The 21328-nt window shown below is 42.9% G+C and overlaps 1 protein-coding gene across 1 annotated transcript in view; it reads right to left on the minus strand.

Annotated features, from left to right (window-relative positions):
* MTCL1 (microtubule crosslinking factor 1) overlaps positions 1 to 20786 on the minus strand; it is a 105354-nt gene extending 84568 nt beyond the window's left edge. The window contains exons 1-3 of the mRNA XM_075705050.1: positions 20730 to 20786; positions 8601 to 8825; positions 6923 to 7081 (exon numbers count right to left, since the gene is read on the minus strand). Of these exons, the coding sequence (XP_075561165.1) occupies positions 6923 to 7081; positions 8601 to 8798 (357 nt within the window). The 5' untranslated portion in view covers positions 8799 to 8825; positions 20730 to 20786. The remainder of the gene's footprint in view (positions 1 to 6922; positions 7082 to 8600; positions 8826 to 20729) is intronic.
* Positions 20787 to 21328: the final 542 nt, after the last annotated feature.

Below are 21328 nucleotides of genomic sequence, written 5' to 3' on the forward strand. Positions count from 1 at the left end.
CAAGAGGCTCTGCTCAGGCTGAATAGCAGAAGAGCAGGGGGTTTTGCATGATATGAAACTCTGGATCTGGTCAGCAGAGTCACTGTTACTTTCTCTCAAAACCCCTCACTTCAACCATTATAATAGGATTTGGAAGCAGTGTCAGATGATTGCTGGCCAGGGTGGACAACTAGCAAACACCTAGAAAATAAAGACTAGCTGGAGCTTGGTGGCAATTTATTTGGTAAATCATAAATTCAGATGCGGACACCGTTTGGGGGTGGGGCGCATTTATAAGCATAAGAGACTGGCAAAAAACATTTTTAAAATTTTGGGTTGATATTTTTTTTGTTTATTTTTAAAATTTCTAAAAAGAAATATGGACAGTGCATTAGAAGTTGTATAATATAATTCCTTGGAAAAAACTAATTATGTTACTGAGTTTGTTTCTTAACCACTATACATTTTGAGGGGAGCCAGATCCATTCCCACACCTTCCCTCCACCCTGTTTGTCGGTACCAACACGGAGCAGACCATTTCACTATCTATACAGCTCCTGAAATGCCACAGTGAGTCTAAATCATTCACTGTAGCTTACGTACCAATTCATTATTTATCACAGTGAAAAAAAGATACTGGAGACAAAATGGTGCTGCGGTAAAACTTTCATGCAGTTAATGGTTTTAGTTATGATTATTGCACAAGGCTTCATTACTTACAACTGTCACAAGCAGTAACTTCTAAGCAGGGTTACTGAGTCAACATGGTGATCTTGCTTAGCCCTTTTAATGTTATTTGAATCTATAGCTTACAAGTCTTCTCTTTGCCCTGTTTCTCAGCAAATTCCCATCATTTAAACTCATTGATAACTAAAAAAAGTCATATATTACAAAATTCAAAGATTTTTCACAGTATAGCCCTACTTCACCCCAGGGAGTAAATTTCGTTTGAGAAATGACTGAAGAATATTATGTGCTACCTTGATAAACATGCATGAAGTCCTAGCTAATGAAAACATGGGCAATATTTTCTAGAAACAATGTGTTTTCACTAAGAATAATTTCTTCACCATTTGTATATTACTTCACACTGTATCTATGTATTTATATCAGAGAGAAAAGAGGGAAAAGTGATTTCAGATTGGAATAACCATGCTTTACACACATGCTGCGTGTATTATGCCCTACTTAAAAGGTTCAAGGCAATGAAAATCAGACTGTGATGCTCAGCCCTAAGTAGCCTCCAGATTTCATTTTGCTATATTATGTTTATAGAGCTAAATTCTTCTATCAGCAAAATGCTCTCTACATCTAGCGATGTTAAACAGAGTAGTGCACATGCACTTTGGAGTAAAATTTGTCTCTAAATAATATGCCTGAAAGATATTTAATCTCATCTTGTATATTTCTATCATTTTTATAAGCAGCTGAATGCAGCTTTTCACTCTGTTAAAAGGAACAGATATTTTAACAAAGAATTACTTTGACTGTTAAAAGCAGCAGTTCTTGAACTGTGCCTCAAAATTCAGGTGCTGCAGGGGAGGAGGAGAGGGTAAACTCAGGCATGACAGCATCCCCATTAGCAAGTAAGCCTTGAATGAAAGAGCCTTGAGAGAAGCCAGTGCCCTAAAAAGCCCACAGATAACCTGGGAAAGCCCATTTACAGTTTTCATCTCCATCTGTGTCCTAGAGAGATGTGTTGGAGACATTATTAACGGCCAGTGGACTTGCACTTCTCTCCTCTCATGCAGAAATGAATGGAAATGGTATTTCTTGCCTTCCCATTTTGCCTCTGCATTTCTTTGTAAAAACACCGCTGAATGTGAGCTGCAGCCATGGTCCTCCATCAACTGGAAGTGATTTACCGAGTGAACATGCCCAGAGAACAGCACTCGTGCCTCTAACAGTCCCAACAACCTGGAAGGGCTCAAAGCACAAATGATTTCAGCTGAAGTTAGGAGCCAGCCAAGAAAACCTCAGTGTCACGGGGGAGGTCGCTGCTACACCAGAGGTCCTTGCAAGAGAGAAAGCAACACCTCCGGTTGCTCCCCCTCCAGTCCTTCTGCTTTCAGCAGCAATAAAGAGAGACTGTCACCTGCTCGGTATGGCTGTCCCACAAGCCATAAATGCCTCTTTCTTCCCAGTTACACAATTCTCATTCATTTCTTGCTAAACCATTTAATAGCACTCAGTCAAACCTTTCAGCAGCTGCTATCCACATCCCTGATCCTCCCCTCTCTTTGTCCAGTCCGGCAGGGCTACCCTTCCCCAACAGCGTTGGCACTGCCACGGCCGTGCCTCTTTCTCTTCCCTGGCTCACAACCCCAAACCCAGACAAAGAAAGCGAGAAAATACACATTTAGCAGCTGCGAACAAGCAACTGACTCATTCTCCCCACGGGGAACAGGAGTGGGCCCTGTGCCATCTCAGTACATTTCTACAATAAGTAGCAAAAATGGTTCATTCTTCCCCAGGTATGGAGTTTTTAGAGAGACGATTACTCTGAGAGGTATTACTTGCAGGGGTGTTAATGAGCACTGTACATAAAGACACCCAACACTTGCCAAGCATGATTCCATAGTTGTTTAAACTTACACTAAAGATAGATCATCTAGTTGTGAAATATCTTTGCTGACAAAATATAAGGAAGACGTTCCCTAAAGGTGCCCTGGCGGCTCCAAGGAAATGATGTTTGGGATGGGTTAGATCTTGAGTGGAAGATGTTCAGATCTCAAGGAAAATCCTCTTGCTGTTGCCAAGCCTTTGAGAAAAGATCTGGTTTGTAGATGCTCAGGAGAGAATTGGTAAGGGTTTTGCACTGGTGCAAAGAAAGGAAACTTTGGAAAGAGTTTTCTGAATGTGTGCTGGTTGACCAAGTTAAATTCTTAATATACATCAGTATTTCTCATGAGCTGAATTAGGATTATTAGGAAGGGGAAAATGACAGTTGCAGGGATGTTGCTGCTGTAATGTTTCAGTGATGGAGTAATTTTTTTCTCTCCTGGCAGCCTATTGACTCAAATGGTGATGTTAATAACCTAGACAACAAGAGAAAAAAGCAAGAAAGCCTTGGCAGCGATACATGTACTTATCCAATCTGTGAGGGTATGCTGCCTTTGCCTCTAAAGTTATAAGGAAAAAGCAGCTTGGTAAGTCACAGAAGCTCCTAGCAAATTCCTAGAAGGGACAATTCTTAGGGACATCCCAGTTTTGCAAGTATATGCTACAAAGAAGTGTTCACAGCGGTAGGAAAATTCTGAAGCTCTGATGGAGAATGCCACAAAAAAGGCATCAGAGGGAGGCCCAAAACCAATTGAAAAGTTCATAGTAAAAAAAGAAAAAAAAGGGGGAGAGTTGAAAAAGGGAAACTGAAAAAGTAGGTGAATGTAATTGTGGAAAAAAATTCAGTGAACCACAGTGCTGCAGCAGTTAGAGAACACTGAAGCAGAAAAACCTGGTACAGTCAGCAAAGTTAAAAAATATTCAGAGAGAAAACATTATTACCCATTGAAAAAATAGCTTCAAAAGAATCAGTAGAAGTATTTCAGGCAAAAGTAGCAGAGTGATGAACCTACACAGTGATAAACAAACAAAATCTGAAAAAAAAAATAGGAAGCATTATGGGAAAGGAAAGCACCATATTACCTTTTGGCAAAGAGGACTGAAAAAAAAAGGAAGTAGAGTGCCATGATTAAGCAAAGTGAATGCCAGGGTGCTGATGAAGATATTCAGAGAAGAATGGTGTCTAACTGGAAGACATCAGAAGTTGACAAAATCCCCAAGTATTGATTAAAAATCCTTACAGATACAGATCTTAGCTCAAAATACATCTATAGGAAATGCTGCAAAAGGCTGGAGGGATGGAGCATGCTTATGGAAAAAGGAAAAAAAAAAAAGGGAAAGAGGTGGTATTATCCTAAAAACCCATAAGCGACTCATGGATGATCTGAGAGCTCCTTATTCAAACAATCAGTGAAAACCAGAATATTTTGATGATGGGGAGTACCTGGCAAATACGAGAACAAAACAAGAGTCTAGATGTGGTTTTGATAGTTTATGCAAAAGCTTCTGAAAGCATGTCATGAAATGGGAATCCAGAAGCATCTGGGACTGCGGAGGGAAGCGCATTAGCTACAACACAGTGGTAGGAGAGGAGATAAGAGCACTGTGAAGGACATGGCAGGTGACTTCTTGTCTCCTTTCCTCTTTGTTGTAACTCTGCTTCTATTATTTGCAAAGCTGAGACACACTGAAAAATATTATTTAGTGACAAAAAGAGGAAAGCCTATCTCATATCTACTTAATAAAACAACTTAAAATTACATGGTCAGGAGGAGGCAAAAATTAATTTCCCAGTTAAAACAGCAAGGCTTTTTTGAAGGAAATACAAATTTTATTTAGACAGAGCAATATTTGGTGTATATATTTCACACCAAAAACATTCTGTTGAAAGTATCACAGGAGATCAAAACAGGTACTGGGGTGAAAAAATCCATAACAACACTAAACATCGTAAATATTAGGAATTCTTCAAAAGATTAGGATAAAAAACAAAGGTGGCTTTAAAGAAAGAGCGCTTTCAGAGACATGTACAGTTCCTAAAGATACTTCAGCATGCAAGATATATGAAAGGTAATCAACATATATGCCATCCACTGCAGTGAGAAACTGGACCTGAGGGAATTGTACAGCAGGACAAAGCAGAAGTTAGCACTGAATTAAGCAATAAACATGAACGCGGATGTGAGAAAACCATTTTGTTGATCAGAGGATCGTAGAGGAAAAGGGCTGAGAACAGTCAAGGATATTACAGAAAATGAGCATATGGTGACAGTGAGATATATCAGAGAGCGAATACTGTCTAACTGGGTCTCGGGCAACACTCCAGGACTGGATAGGAAAGACACTCCTTCTAAGTGTCAGCCTTTAGATAGACAAGATGCATAGTCAGGGTGGATTCAGAGGAAGTTACATGGCCTTTGGGTGACTTTTCTCCTGACATATAAAGCACTACTTTTCCCACTGGCATGTCTATAACACATTCCTTTAGAGCTTTGTACGCATTAAAGGTTCGTAAAGAGGCATTGCTTCTGGTAGTTATTCGAACACATCTTGAGGCAAGATTTTTTTTTTTTTTTTTTTTAGTTTTTCAGCAATGTCAGCAACATTGCAAACACATACTTATCTGGCACACGTATCACTGTGTTTCTCCAACATTTGGCTCATCCGTCCTTGTGTGACCTGCCAAGGACCCAAACCTCTGTCTTCTCACCTACTGTGACCTTGTGAAATTCTGACTCCCAGAGAAACCACCACTCACGGTATGAAAAAACAGACTCTCTCTACTACTACTACTACATCTTAGGCTACATCTTATGCCCTGCTGTGCCTCCAGATCAGCATGAACGCATCTCATTATTCTACCTGCCATCTCCCCCTTTCCCTAGCTCCCCTCCAGCCTTTGCCTCTTATTGGGCAAAGTCTGCTTCCAAAGTAAGCGTACATTCACTTTAACTTGCAATGCAGCAGAGAGACAGTTGAGTTAGTTGGGCTTCCCTGCCCTGCTAGGCTGCAGCAATCTAAGAAGCAGGGTAAATTCAGCCTGGTTAGAGCTAGCTTGAGACTCCAGCACTGCTAGACCAGTTTCTTTCCCACTGCTCACCCACAATTTAGTTTCTCAAGCTGCTTAATCCCAAAGACTATCAAGCAGTATCTAGTGGACCTGTGTGTAATCAACAATAAGCAATACATTCGGTACTGTGGATGAAATGGTATTTTTGTATGGAATACAGACTGCAGACCTTGTAACATAGTACCATGTCCATTAAGCAAGGCATTCACAAATAACATTGGGAAACAAGAAAAACAGCTAAAACATCAAGCAGACTTTATGTTTTGTGTCAGGCTGCTAAGTAATCTAAGCAACACTGATATTTACACCAGCTGATGATCTGTCCTGTTACGTACAAAATGCTCCAAAACTCTTGCACTGGACTCCCCATAACCCAAATGCACAGACAAATTAAATAGGGGTTGTCCTTATAAAACTGAGTCAGGCTTTGTACCAGCTGACTTGCAAGCATTGTTTGAAAGATTAAAATAACACATAATTGCACCAGCCCTCTAAATCTGACCAGGGCTCAGAGGATAAATGCCTTACCTCATTATGTTTAAATGTTCTATCTCAATCTAGTTTAAAACAGAGCAGAGGCTGTGAGCTGCCAATCTGCTGTACTGTTAAGAGAACAGAAATACAGCTACAGACCAGGATGTGGTCTCCGGCAAAGAGCCACGCTTAGTATTTGGCTTTCCTTTACTGTCCCCTGCTCCACAGCTACTTGCTTCCAAGGATCGTCACTTCACCCAGTACGACTATGTGTCAGCTCCAATTGAAATTACCCCTTGTCTCAACAGACAGCATTTCTGTGCCTGAAGTGCAATGTTATTTATACATTACAGACCACATTCCTGCTGCCTAGCTCATGCTGGTGGCTCCCACTGTCACCACCGAAGAGCACCAGCCAAAGCAGCAGCTTGCCTATCTGAAGTATCCTCTCAGAGACAACTCACGCACACCTCATTTGACTCTCAAATAGGTGGAAGTCCCAGTCTGCATAAAGGAGATTCAGAGCTGGCTGGAGTCAAATCAAAGACAGTTTTGCTCCAATAGGAAGAGAGGCTTTGAGGAGCCAATTTAAAATGGGACAGAATCCCTGTGAGAAGACCCGGACAAAAGCCCCAGCATTACTCCTCTACCTCTCTATTGTTTCTAAATTACCAACACATTTGGGACATACAACAAAGGTGAGGAGACCTTCCGGGCAGTTGTACAAGCAATATCAGTAGACATTTCATGTAAGAGTTAGTCTAAGATGCTTGTGTGTCAAATTTCCCATCTAACCCAGCAACGCTGCTCTGCATGGCTTTCTTGACTATCGCTTACCTCTTTTAACTTGTCCAGCTCATTTTGCAGTGTCTGCTTGGATACTTCCACCTCAATAATTTGCTGCCGAAGGATTTCATTTTCATCTTCTGCTTTAACACGTTTCTCCTCCACGCTCTCCAGCTCATGGTGCAGTCTGACAGAAACATCTTTGGCTACCTGGTCAGAAGGGCACAAACACATGAAGAGGATCTATGAGGAGCAACAGCTACAGTATTTCTCCTACAGTAGGAAGCATATTACAACCCTAGACAGTCAAGAGATTTTTTAATTCAGTTATGAGACTGTTGATGAAAGACTCCAAGCCTTCCAAGTACCAAAATGAATATTCATTTCTAATAAAGAAATCCAAGATGAAAATACATTTGATTACCAGTCTCCAGCTCCCTCTCCACATTATGCTAAAGCAATGCCGTGAACAGCAGGCGGAAACAAGCGGATATCAAACCTGCACATCAAAGTCCCAGCATATCAAGTCAATAAAACAAAAGATGAGGAATTGTGCTGTAAAGCTGACAGGTCATCGATCAAAGCTGCACCCATGCAGCCGTCTCATCCGCCCAAATTTGCTGCTCTAGCAGCAATCACAACTAGGCAAGAGTGATGTGGAAGCATAGAAATATATGCTAGCTTAGGTTTTCTGAGTCCAGCCTAACAAGAATAAATATTTACTCCAAAAACATTTGGAAAGGTGATTCATCACGCAAAGTCACAAATTACTGAATTACAACTAGTCAGCAAAACCAAAGCAAACAAACTAAAAAACCTCAATATCTCTCTCACTCGAACTTATGTACAAGATTTTTACTGAGTAATGTATCATTTCTATCATGATAAGGTTATAATTTGTTTTCTATCATAAAAGAGAAAATTACATCTGACATTTTGAAAAGTTTGATGATTTGATATGTCACTCTCATTTCCACTGCTGGGAACCAATCATTCCAGTTTCAGAAGGTTTTATGGTTTGCATTTTTAAGTATAAAATGCTTAATAGTATTAGTGGTAAGCAGTCCCTCTCTACAAAAGGTATTTTCAAAACAGCTACAAGATAGCAATATTAAGACAGACAAGTAAAGCTAGATAAGTATCGTGCCTATACAAAGCTTAGCCTTGATGGAAACATTTCTGAAAAATGTAAAAACTGCTTCAGTATGAACATAATTTTTACAGGAATTTGTGTTTTTATGGGAATAGCATTTTGATTCTCTATCTGCCTTGCTAAAATATTGTAACAGTCTGTTCCTGTTTTGAGTAACTCATTAAGCACTAAGAAATGCAACTTTGACTAGTTTTTTTCAGTTATTTGGCATAAGCAAGAAGAGAAAAGGAAGGAAATGGCATGAATTGGGAAAAGCATATCAGGTTTTGTTTATACAGTTTTGCAAAGCTAAGGTTTTCAGTAAAACCCGTATAACAAAACCCTTTAAATCTTTCAAATGCACAGATGTAACTTGACTGCATTTCTTTCATTTTGAATCTAAGCACATGGTTTTTTACTCACTAACACATCTTTTTATGATGATAAGCTGTGTATTTGTTCTCCACAGCAGAAGAAGGAAATTGGTCCTGACATTTGGAAAACTACTGCCTGTTTCATGTGTCACCTTCCCTTCCACTGCAGGGAGCCAAATCCCAGTCTGCTCTCTTTCGCTGTGAATATGAATCTCTCACCCACCTTTAAATCTTGCTCCAGGCTCCTAATGAGCTCTCCATCCACATGGCCTGTTTGTGCAACTTTCAAGCTTTTCTGTTCTGCTTTCCTGAGACGATATTGCAGAATGCGGCAATTCTTGTTTGCCCGGTCCAGCTCTCGCCGGAGTTCCTGCAGCTGGTAAACATCTTCCTCTAAATAGCTGTCACGCATTTCTTCCATTTCAGCCCGAAGTTCATCCAGCTCATCCTGTGAGAAGTCAAAACAGTGCTCCATCATACCTCTAAATCTCCCCCGTGGGAGCAAAATAGGAAACATGCTCACTAGGATACCATATTAATGAAGTGATACAGATTGCAACATGCAGATTCAAAAGTCATAGGAACAGAAGTTTTAGTCCAACATTGACTAATTATGCTGAACTAAATTAATGAATACTTGTTATATTTCTTACAATTGCTTTAATAATTAAAAACAGACCAGATGCTTATCTGTCTCCTGAAACTGGTAACACCTTCATTTTACTATCTCTAATTAAAAGTGCATAAATATTTTGCCACTAACTGAACTGATTCCTTACTTTATTTAGACTACAGTAAACCTACTTAACTAAGTACCTCAGTGTCTCTGTGTGATATGCCTTTTTAACAACCAGCACTTCCTACAAATAAAATTGTCCCTTGAAAACTTTAATGAATCTTTATGCCAAATACTGAACTGCTCCATATGAAAATGCTGTCCCATCTGAGCCTAGCACCATGCACATGCTTAATGACAGATGGGTTGGGTGCGGGAGAAAGTGGGTTTCTGTTTTGTGCACACACATTTCAATAACAGGACCACAGGGACAAAATAAAACCTGTGCCTGTGGGAATAACCTGGTCATTCTTTTCTGGGCGTCATGAACTGTCCCAATTCCATGTTATACCATGAGTGGCACATGCTCTCTAAAGTCAGATTTAAAGATTTACAGCTGAACAGGATAAGCTCTATCATTCCCATTTGTTTAATCTGTGCATGACTGAAGCTCCAGAGCTAAAACTCTTATAAAGGTCTTCCAAGCACAGAGGTACAAGCCATTAAACTACTGCATGAGAGGAAAACTATGACTACTAACTTTGAACAAAGTTGGGAAAAAAAACCCAGGAAAAAGAGTGAGGAGGAGAATATTTGAAACGAACTACTAATCTTTAAATTGTTTTCTTTAAAATTGCATTTGATATTATAAAGACCAATTTTTCTGTGGAAAACATAGCTTAAATAAGATTCAAGGACAACTTGCACCAGGGCTAGCTGCACTGTCACCCCACCTCAGATCTGTAAATGACACTTGAACTACCAAGGACGGCTGGAGAGTATTTCACTCTTGTATTGGGTGGAGAAGACACTGGTATGGAGTTAGCTCCCTTGACAAACCCCCCCACCTCAGGCTGGACCATCCCTGTCCAGTCCCTGCATGAACATGTCTGCCTCCATCACACTGGTAGTCCTCTCAACCATTCTGCCTTCCCATGGCCGAACTGGATGGACAGTTGCGTTTTTCCCTGTATTCATCTTGCTCTGCTGGAGCTTTAGTACCAAATAAGGGACAGATCTTGTCTCTGACCACAGTCCTGAGCAAAGGAAGACATGTTGAACTTCTTCAGCCTCATTAGTTATGTTAGAATTATAGTGTTACTCCTACCAAAATCCCATCCATGTATAAAAATTCCAGTATTTATACAGCCATGTTTTAACTTTGGTTAGTTGAGTCAGTGTAAGTCAAATTTTGGGTAAGCACAAGGCTTGTTATTTCCAAAATGACCACTTTGGGCTCAGCAGCAAGGCTTTGCTCCACCAGCACAGCCCTCCCAGGGCTCTACACAGTTCTCCCAAGATGCTCAGAAAGGACAGATAGCTTTTCTCACAAGCCCACTATATTGCTATACATTCTCAGTATATTCAGATTTCTGCTGTAGGGGCATCCTGTTCCACAATCTCCCTGGGAGAGCTGAAGGAGTAGGATATTTGTGTGGACAGAGAACCTCAAGGGTTACTCCCCAGTGAGCTGGATCATGCTCACGCCACACACTGTCTGAAAAGGAATAGTGTAAGCACAGGAATAGAAGTTACCCTTCCAGCAATGACATCCTCAGAAGTTGCAAATACATTAATTAACCACAAAGAGCAGACTGTGAGGAAGCAAACGAGCTCTGCAGATCAAACCCAGCAGGATTCTTTCACAACAATTTATGGTCCAGACCCTATCTACTCCTCCTCAGGGTATAGCCAAATACTCTGGCCAGTTTACAGCCAAGACAGTGGTGAAGTTTTAGTAAATGATCGGTATTCTTAAACAGAAAAATATAGCAACATGTGCTTGAGTGAACTGGGGAGGAGACCTGTTTATCTTTTTAATGCACACACTTCTTCATTATGCTTCACATTTATAGACACTTTCAAGAGGTAAAGCAAAAGTATACCCAGTAACGATGGAGATGCAGAAGAAAATGTCAAGGTTTTAGAAACTGGTTAGAGAGTTTTGAACCTAAGAAAAGGAGTACACTTTCGTGTTATCAGTTTATTAACTAGGTATTTTGGCTAAGGTACTCATACCAAAAGTACAGTCTTTACCTGTCAGAGCTAATATATCCCTCTGGGATGAACAGCACCAGAGTTATTGCTTAGGGCTCTCTGCAGACTCAGAAGTTGAATCTACCTCAACTAGATTTAAGTTCAATTAAGTTTTTAATATCATCTTTGGAATGCTAATGTTAGGTTAGTAATTTGGTTGTAAATTGAGAATTTTGAAACACAAATCCACAATAAAGGAAAACAGCTGTCATCATCAAATTAATGGGATCTGGTTTATAATGTGATGTTCATATTTAAGAGCTAAGTAATGGCTTTCGTGTATTAAGTGTCTGGCAAAAAGCCATTATAATGTTATTGCTCATCTCTTAAATGTCCTTCTTATCTGTATCAGGTTTTGGAATTAGTAAATCTGCTTGGTTTCTAAAGACAAATAATCCACAATATCTGATTTCAAAGCATTTATTACAACCAAATTCGGAAAGTGAAACTGTCGTGGTTTAGCCCCAGTTGGCAACTAAGCGCCACACAGCCGCTCGCTCTCTACCCCCTGGTGGGATGGGGGAGAGAATCGGAAGGGTAAAAGTGAGAAAACTCGTGGGTTGAGATAAAGACCGTTTAATAGGTAAAGCAAAAGCCACGCACACAAACAAAGCAAAGCATGGAATTCATTCCCTACTTCCCATTGGCAGCTGTTCAGCCATCTCCAGGAAAGCAGGGCTCCAGCACACCTAACAGTTACTTGGGAAGACAAAATGCCATAACTCTGAATGTCCCCTCGCTTCCTTCTTCTTCCCCCGGCTTTAGATGCTGAGCATGATGTCATATGGTATGGAATATCCCTGTGGTCAGTTTGGGCCAGCTGTCCCAGCTGTGTCCCCTCCCAACTTCTACTGTACCCCCAGCCTACTCGCTGGTGGGGTACGGTGAGAAGCAGAAGAGGCCTTGACTCTGTGTAAGTGCTGCTCAGCAGTAATGAAAGCATCCCTGTGTTACTAACACTGCTTTCAGCACAAATCCAAAACATAGCCCCATACTAGCTACTATAAAGAAAATTAACTCTATCCCAGCCAAAACCAGCATAGAAATTGACATAATTTTAAACAACCCAATGCCCAAAACAGTCATCCCATGGAAATCGAATATTCCTAAATCCTCTCAGTGGGCTTGGGAGCTCTCCCAGCCTTAAGAGTCACTCTGTCTCCTTTGGAGACTTGAATCCAACGTCTTTCCGACCACCAAAGAAGTCCCCCAAAGAGCTGCAAGCATTAGCATGAGCTATATTTCAAGAGATAGGCCTGTCTTTTACCTCCAGAAAAAAAGAAGTTTTCTCTATCTCCCTTAACAGCACAACTATGACTTTGCAAGTCTATGATTTGTTTTTGTTGTGCTTGCCTCTGGCTTTGGTTATAAATACACAGTTCGCTTTCCTCTAGTGTAATTTTGCAGATAAACTAAAATTTGGGATACAATCAAGAAAGCTGTACTTTAAGACCTTGCACAGTTCTCCTCTCAGATTTTTTTTTTTTTTACTGAATTGAGCTTCTTTTCTACACTTTTTTTTTCTACTCCCGAAACTTTCATATAGAAATCAGACTGCATCCCGATCCCTTGTATTTAGGAATACAGCATCCTTTGGATGAGCTTAAAAACATGGCAACATACATGCAAACACAATGAAGGCACAAACAATTTTGACCGTATAAGGAGCAGAAACCTCGCTGTACGGGCTGCATGCAGTGCCAGCCCGCTTTCTGCTGTATTACTGCAGTGCCTGGGGCTTGGACCTATGTAGTCTGTCCAGCCCAAGGAGGAAAAACCAAAATGGGACAGATTAAATCTTTCTGAGTAGCAAGATGAAGTCTTTATATATTAAAAATATATATACAGGAGTATGTCACCTCTGAAACATCAAAATATAGGAAAACAATACGTGCTTCAGATTTTGTATGACAGCACACAATTATGGATGCTGGGATAATCTTTTAGTTACAGTACAGACATAACCTTGCTTTCCATACAGGCCACAAAACCAGTGGCAAGGGTGTAGTTGCTTCCAGTTCATAACAGCTTATTCTCCTTGGTAGGTAATCGTGATTCTGCTGTAGACGCTGAAACCTTGCGTTAGCATCTCCTAAGTCAGATCTGTTACGATTACACCTACAAAACCAGGACAGCTTAAACTCCTCTTCTAAAGTGATGTGCGCACACAAAATGGAGGAAGCTAAGTTAAAGACATAAGGAAGTGGAAATTATAAAGGAAAACATGCCAATCATTACTGAAATCAAAGGTAAATGCAGCAAAGCCAGAACCTTAAAAAGCCCAAACTCAGTAGTTTGGAAAAAAGTTGCTTTGGCTGCAAGGCAGTTGGAAATACTAGATAAACCCAATCCCTGACTTCATTAAAATGTATTGTTCGTATTACTATTATTATTGTGAGTGAGAATTAAAGCTCTTTCTCTCAGGAGGTATTGAGCTTCATACCATGAACTTTAGTATTGTAAAACTGAAGAAAGAGATCAGAATAGGCACTTAAAAGTAATTAAAACAAACAAGTAAGAAAGCGGCCATCCTTCTTTGTGCATCTAAAACATGGAGAGCCTGTTCCCTTCCTTAAACAGGGAGGACCTGCCCCAGCATCCCAAAGTGGCAATTGAAACTGGAAGGTTAAGTGCTGGCATACGAAGCTTCACTTTGCTGTACATTCCTGTAGGGGATGAGAGCCTCCTCTTGATCTCTTTTAATTTAATGGTAATTACGTTGTTACTTTCAGTAAGAACAGCACCAGGCAGAGAGCCCTGAAAGAAAGAATATTGTTTAGGAAAAAACTAATCTGCTTTTCTTTCCAGATGTCACCCTGGTCATCAGAAAGAACAAACGGAAGTGTGGGAAAGAAAATAACTTTCTAACTGGCAGCTCTTTCCACATTTGCAGTAGAAATCCAAGTTGTTCCTCCTCCTGAGTCTAACCACTTACGGTTTCAGGTACTTGGCCCAAATGACTTCCTAAAGGCCAGCTATTTGGGGTCTAATAGGGATCACTCATCTGAGAGTCACGGGGTGGCTGTATGAACATAGGGCCACCCTTAAATAGTCACTCCGTTTGCAGGATACCCCTAGTCTTCAGTGCAAAAGCAACAGAATTAGGATTCACTGTTTCCCTGTCAGTCTACCAAGCCAAGGTGAGCTGGCTGAAAGGGGAAAGCCTGTGAGCAGTTTACATTGCTGCGTAGCCCAAATACATATTGATGGTGTCATTTCACATCCGTACTGTGCAAATTGAAGACTTGCCTGTCAGAAGAGAAGCCATTATCTCATTAATACCTTTACTGATGTCATGCTTGTTTATTATTGATTTAATTTATAATGAAGTATAATTAAGAGTAAATTATAGGAATATGCCTTGTTTAGGATTCTTTTTAAAAAAAAAAAAAAAGAGAAAGAGAAAAAGAGTCAGGCCATGCAGCTATTACACTAACCCATACTCATATGAGTCATTCCCACTGAAACGACCAGGAATACTTGTACAACTGATGGGCTGTGTCTACCCAGCCAGTCTGGTTGAGATCCATAATGAGGTTTGAAAGCACATTTTCCAATCATCCCCACCAACTGCACACTCATTCAGCCCACAGAGCACGCAAGAATCGGATTCCTTCTGAAACAAAAGAAACAGAGACCTATGCTAAAAGAGTGCACAAAATGTGCTCCATTACTCTTGAGTCCCCTGGGCAACTGTAAAACACATGCACGATGGGGATGGTTCATTCAAGGGGCCAGACTAAATACAGTCCAAAGTAAGACCCCTAAACTGCATATAAAGACAGAGGTAGGGGCATCAGCACCAGCTGTGTCTAGGTCAGCCTGCTGGTCTACCCTCACTGAGCTGAATTACCTGCTAATATGGAAAAAGCTCTTAACTCAGAGCATAGATAGAGACTAAAAACTGGGACCCAACCACGAGTCAAAAAAAAAGAAAAAAAAAAAGGAATTTTGGAGATTGCTATTAGGGAGAAATACATGCCTAAAATAGCATAGAAGTTGTATGGATATGGAATTCATTGCTATGCATTTACAGTTACGTATATTAACAAACTGAAAGTCTTTAGGCTCCAGTGAATTAGAACACATCAGTGTCTGGAAGTTATATACTAGCTTGGAGACATCTGCAAACTGGGAAGGCAAAAACATACAAAACCAAAAAACTGTACAGTATTTAAGAAAATGCAAATGAAGGATGAAATTAAATTGTCTATGTAAAAAAAGTAAGTATTTATTAATTTAGCCAAAAGTCATATTTACAGGTTACAACAGTATTATTTTCTAAATAGATGGTTATTTAATATACATTAAATCAGATGAGGGGAGACTGAGAAAGGGAGGAGGGGCGGAAGTTAGTGGGTAGCTGCTATTACGCTGGTGAATCCAGAACTTCTAGAAAGTCCTTGATAAATCTAAGACTCATGAACTGTGATTTTACGTAATCTCTGTTTCCGTATTTTAAATATCTCAAACTGTCTGTATGTAGGAGATGCTGCTGCTAAGGAATAAACACATCCCCCATATCACTTTACAGCAGTACTGCAGTAGGGATAAATATGCTCTAAAAGGCTTTGGTTGGGACAAAAGCAACAACCATTATTTTTGCCTCTTGCAAAGCGCGTTAATGAACCTAAAGTCCCAGGGTCCTTGACATTATTGTTTAGCTTTCAAACCAAACTACTTTACCAGTCGTGCACCAATCTGATGTCGTTTGAAGCTTGTGCACAAAACAAGACGAGAACTGAAAAATCGCAGGAGCGTGAGCACCTGTTGACTTCAGGGCTGGCTTAAGTTTGCAGGATCCGAGAGCAAGAGCAGCATCTGGCAGCTTTTCTGCTTCATTCAAGCATTAGCCTCAGTATTGTTTCAACATACTTCCTCGACTGGGGCGGCTGAAGCCATTCGAGCAGTCATCTGGCTGGTGCAACACTGATATCACCTACTGAGGGCCACCGAGGGAAACCATCGCCTGATGCATCAGGCAGCTAATCCAGGCAGCGCAGGAGTTGACGGGGACGCAGCTGGGGCTAACAAGGCACATGGCCTCGCTATTCTTCCCCAAAGTGACATCACCTTCCGACAGCTGACCATCCCTCCGGCTGAGCCTGGCCACGCAGGTTTTGTGCCCCGGGCAGGTTTATCACCTCCGTGCTCTTTGGGACCACCAGTCACCAAGTGGGAAAAACAGCATGTCAAGCAGAGGTAGGGGATGAGCTTTGTTTTGCTAACCCTGGTGACCCTCACTAAACGGAAAAAAATTGGTCCCATCGCTTCGCATCATTTTTGCTCTGCGAAACCCTTTGACATGCACCACTCCCTGCAGGTTAATAAAAGGAACAGTGGTATTACTCCTCATGAGTTCATCTCAAGCCTACGGACTGGAGGATCTACAGTTTCAAGGGAGCTGAGAAATACAATGTAACCTCATACAACACACAGTGATTTTAAACAAAAATTAACATCCTTTAGATGTACCAGAGTGGAATAAGGGGCCTGGAGTGGCCCCTTATTCAATTTATATCCAGCATATGTCTCAGATAAAAATGAATATAGGAAGAATAAAGACAAAGTGAGATTAACAAGACTATTATCTAATAAATCCAAGATAGTTTAGAATATATTTTTGTGCCAGTCCACACTGTAGCAGCTTTTCTGGTGTGTTGAACTCACACCAACATACGCACAAAGAGAAGGCCAGGTGAAGCAAAGCAGGCCAAGCACCAGTTTCATTTTAAGGTCTGTACAAAGTGTTACACCTCACATAGGAGGTTGCTTTCACATGGTGGCCATGAAGGATGTAAAGAGAAAGGGGCATGTGTCACGACTAAAACACCACCGCTGTTTCCGCTAGCACTGTTTGTTTAATTAAAACAGTCAGAATTAAACTTTGGCCGAGATAAAGCAAGAACATTTTTAATTGCTAAAATTTGGGCCCTCTTCCTCAGGATCCCTCATCCTTCAGAGGGCTCTACACCACAAAGAGCTTCTTTCAAAGTTTCCCAAGGACCTGCATAGTGCGTGACGTTTCTCCATGTGCTAGACACTTTAATCCTGAAAAACAACCACTTGTGTGGCCAGTATTTTGCTATTACTAACAGGACTGCCTAGCAATAACTAAAACTTTACCTTCCACTACCACTTATCGACAACCTCCTGGCTCCACAGAGTCAGGCACCACGACATAATTTCTTTCTTACACATCAACAAATAAATGATACCTTTTACTTGCTGCTGTAGTATTACAGCCTTCCCCCCTAGGTAGCTGAAATAAGGTTACGCAATAAATATATGAAACTGCAATCAATGATGAAATTTCACAGAGGTAGTAGAAGAGAGACTTCCCAATGTAAACACTTCTCCTCAGCCACTTCACCTACGGGCTTAACTAACAGACAGTTGGCCATTGCCAAAGCCAAAGCCTCATTTAGTGTAAAAATCACAGTCCCTGGAAACATATAACATGGTAACTTAATATCAGGTTGAGATCTGGCTCACAGTATATGAAGTCTGAGATGTTTGCAGCACCAACAGTTTGCTCTGCAAAGGCTTCCATGGAGCATGCTGGGAGCCTTTCTAGCACTTCTTGAGTAGAAATAAAAACAAATGATTGTGTTTGGTTTGTTTTTTCTGGTAGCCCTTTAATCTCCAGTAATCTTTACTGCTAAGTCTATGTGTATATATACACACACTATGTTCTATAAGCTATGTTATAGACATGAAAGATACGTGAAAGACCTCCCTATGTGAATGATAAATTCCCCTGAAACAGGCTTTAAAATTTTGCGCACTTACTGTTGCACTCCAGCTGCAGGGAAGGATAAGGAGGAGTGAAAACTATGAAATTCGGCACATGGCCATGCTCAGGAAATTAACAGTTTCTTCTGGGATTTATCTAATCATTTGCCTATTTACAGCTGACAGCTTCCCCGTTATCCCTTAGGCCCCTCCAGTTAAAGGAGAAACACAGCTCGCTCCAATACCAACCAAGAGAACTGCGTTGTAAAAATGCGAGGAACAAACCCACAAGTAAACAACTCAGGCAATGCTGTGGTTTTAATTTGCAGAAGGTTTTTATACGTTTCCCTAGGAAAAAAAAATGAAGTTTGGGAATTCTCCTGATAACTTTTGCACCACTGGGCTTTCCAACCATTTTGAGAGAGGAGCAGAACTGCTAGGACTCCATGCACCCGGGTGGCCAAGGAGGGCGGACAGACCATGCACTCATTCCCCTCAGAACAGGCGATGGTGTGAGCTTGTGGCTTTCCAGGCACCAGGACATGCCCACTGGAAGTCACCTGAGACACAGAGCCCCCCAAAAATGGTCTGTATTATCCTACTGGCCTCAGAAATACTTGTAGCCTGAAAAAGTCATAGTCCAAATGAAAGAAGAGCTGGGACACAATTGCTGTAGATGACAAAGACATGAAGGTGAAAGACCTGAAGACACTGTTGCACAGGGTGAGAAGTTTGAAATGATGTAGAACAAAGTTCTTTACCTAGGACTTGCCAATGTCAATCAGGTCCTGTGATCAGAAAGTCCCTCATGTGGGACGCCCTAACAGTGGTTAGTCCTAGACAATTCAGACAAACTCTTTTTTTCAGTTTCTCATAGTTAAAAATTACTTTCAGTATGAAACAAGATGCTTAACACATTCTTCATAATGGGTTAAAGTACTGTAATTGTGCAAATCCTGTAATGCAAAGAGATGCTCCTGGGCTTTTGGCCTCCATGACTTCTAATGGCAGTGTCAGTTTACCTACTCCTAAAGCAATTCCTGTCATCAATTCTGATTTTATTACATCTCCTCTTGTTTCTGGGCTGTCAAGTAAAACAGAAGCTTCTGATAAAGGTTCTCTATGTTGCTCATCATTTTATAGACTATTACATTTCCCTAACACACTCCGGAGTTTTCCATCCAATGAGTGCTATAAAAGCTTTGCTATGCGCCAATAATTTTTATTGGTCTAGTTCTGTATTATCCTTTTCTAGATGACCAGCAGTGCCCACAGTATTTCAGGTACACCCACTGATCTGGGTAACAGCTACAGATTTATAAAGCATTATATTTTCTTCGTTATTCTCTGTTCAGTTCCCACTGAAATCTAACATAATTTTTGCCTGCAGTTTCACACTGAGCAGAGATTTTCATTGCTCCTTCTCTCATGATGCTCCTGAGTTAACACAAGGCATTTAAAGCCCAGAAAAGTGCATACTCAGTCCTTCTTCCCTCCAAGCGCTTCAAATTTTCAGCGTTGAGATTTATTTCCCATCCTCAGCCTTCATTTTTCACTTATTCCTCGGGGGTTAAGTCTACGATTAAGTTCTGTCTGGTCTTTGCTGGCCTTAAGACAAAAGAACTTCATGTCATCTGAGAATTTTGCTGTATCATTGCTCGTTCCTTTTTCCAGCTCATTAAGCAGCACCAGACCCAGCAAAGAACCTTGCGGCACCCCTGCTGCTAACCTTTTGCTATGCTGAACATTGTTTCTTGTCCCTTAGCCAAAACCCCTTAGCAAGCCCAGTCTCTCTCTTTACCGCCCTTCTCTCCCAAGGCTATACCCAACTCCAGTCCTTATCCGAGCAAAACTCCCACAGATGTCCACGGTCATTTTGCATGACAACAGGGTGTTTCCAAAATCAGGGAACAAAGATTGTCCTCACCAGCAGCAGAGTCAAATGGTACAGTAGCTGCGGTTACACGACTATCTCAGTTTATCTTATTTATAGATCTTTATGGATGTAGCCTCCTTGCTGTGCCAAAAGATCAGATTGTAAGTGCAAGTCCAACTAAAGGTTCCCGCGGGTCATCCCAGCTCAGAGCACGCCTGAATTTAGCTTTCTGTCTCTCTGAGGCTGACTGCACCTAGATGTACTTTTCTACCTGTACAAGGATGCAATGACACTTCTTTTTTTTTTATTGCTGCTCTCGTTATTCTGTTAGTACTTCACAACGAGTGGCTTCACTTTCCAGTGATAAAGCAACACAATAAACAGACAATGTAATGCTGTCATCCTTTCCACGTCAAATGAGGGAACCGGTTTCTTTGGCTTTTTTTTAAAGGGTGATACTGAGGAAAACAGTTCCTGGAAAGCAAGGTCTTGCTAACGGGTGGAGCGTTTGCGGTGCTTCAGGAAGAGCTGGGGGTTGCTGAGCTACCACCACGCCAGCCCAGCGCAGCGTTGCCACAGTGCACGTCGCACCAGCCTCACGTCCCTCCCGCCTCCGCCGGCGGGGCGTTCGCGGGGAGCGGCGGTCACACGCTGACCTCCCGCACCTGCCCTTCCGCCGGGCCACGGCCCCACGCTGCCGCCGGCCGGCTCTCCCTGCCCCTAATTTCTCTCCCGCGGGTGAAATTGGGCATTCGGGGGTGGTGGGTGGGTGGGGTCCCAGGGGAGGTGACTTCAGATTTCGCCAACCCCCTCGCCACCCCCCAGCGCGGACACCCCGCAGTCCCGGGCAGGGGCTACCCACCGCTGCCTCCGCCGCCCCTTCCCCGGGCGGGGACCCGCCGCGGCCGGGCTCCGCCGGCGCCGCTCACCTTGAGGTACTCGTTCTCCGAGCGCAGCTCCTCCACCTCCCGCTGCAGCTCCTCCGGGGCCGCCGGCGGCGGCTCGCCGCGGCTCGGGGCTCGCCCCCCGCCCGGGGGCGCGGGCAGCGGGTCCCCGCGGGGGCCGGGGGCCGGCGGGGCTCCGCGCCCGGGGCCGGGGTCGGCGGCGGGCTGGGCGGCGGGCGGCTCCCGCTCCCGGTCGCTGGAGCCGGTGCCGGACTCGGCGTCGCTGCTGGCGGCCGGGGCCAGGCGCTGCTCGTCGGAGAGCGGCTCGGAGGGGCAGTCGGAGAGGTCGGAGCTGCTGTCCGTGTGCCCGACGCGGGCCAGCGCCGCCGCCGCATGGCCGCTGCCCGCCGCGGCGCCCCGCTTCCCCTTCCTGCCCTTGCCGGGCGGCGGGGCCGCCTCGCCGCCGGGCTGCCGCCCCCCGCCCCGGCCGCCGGGGCCCGGCTCCGGCCCGCGGGCCGCCCGCTTGGCGCAGGGGGCGGCCTTGGCGCCCGCCCTGCCGGCGGCGGCGGCGGCGGCCTTGCCCCCCGGGGCGGCGGGGCGGCGGGAGAGGCGGCCCGGCGCCGCCAGCAGCCCCGCGGCCGGCG

This window comes from Pelecanus crispus, chromosome 2 (assembly GCF_030463565.1).
Source record: "Pelecanus crispus isolate bPelCri1 chromosome 2, bPelCri1.pri, whole genome shotgun sequence".
NCBI lineage: Eukaryota > Metazoa > Chordata > Aves > Pelecaniformes > Pelecanidae > Pelecanus > Pelecanus crispus.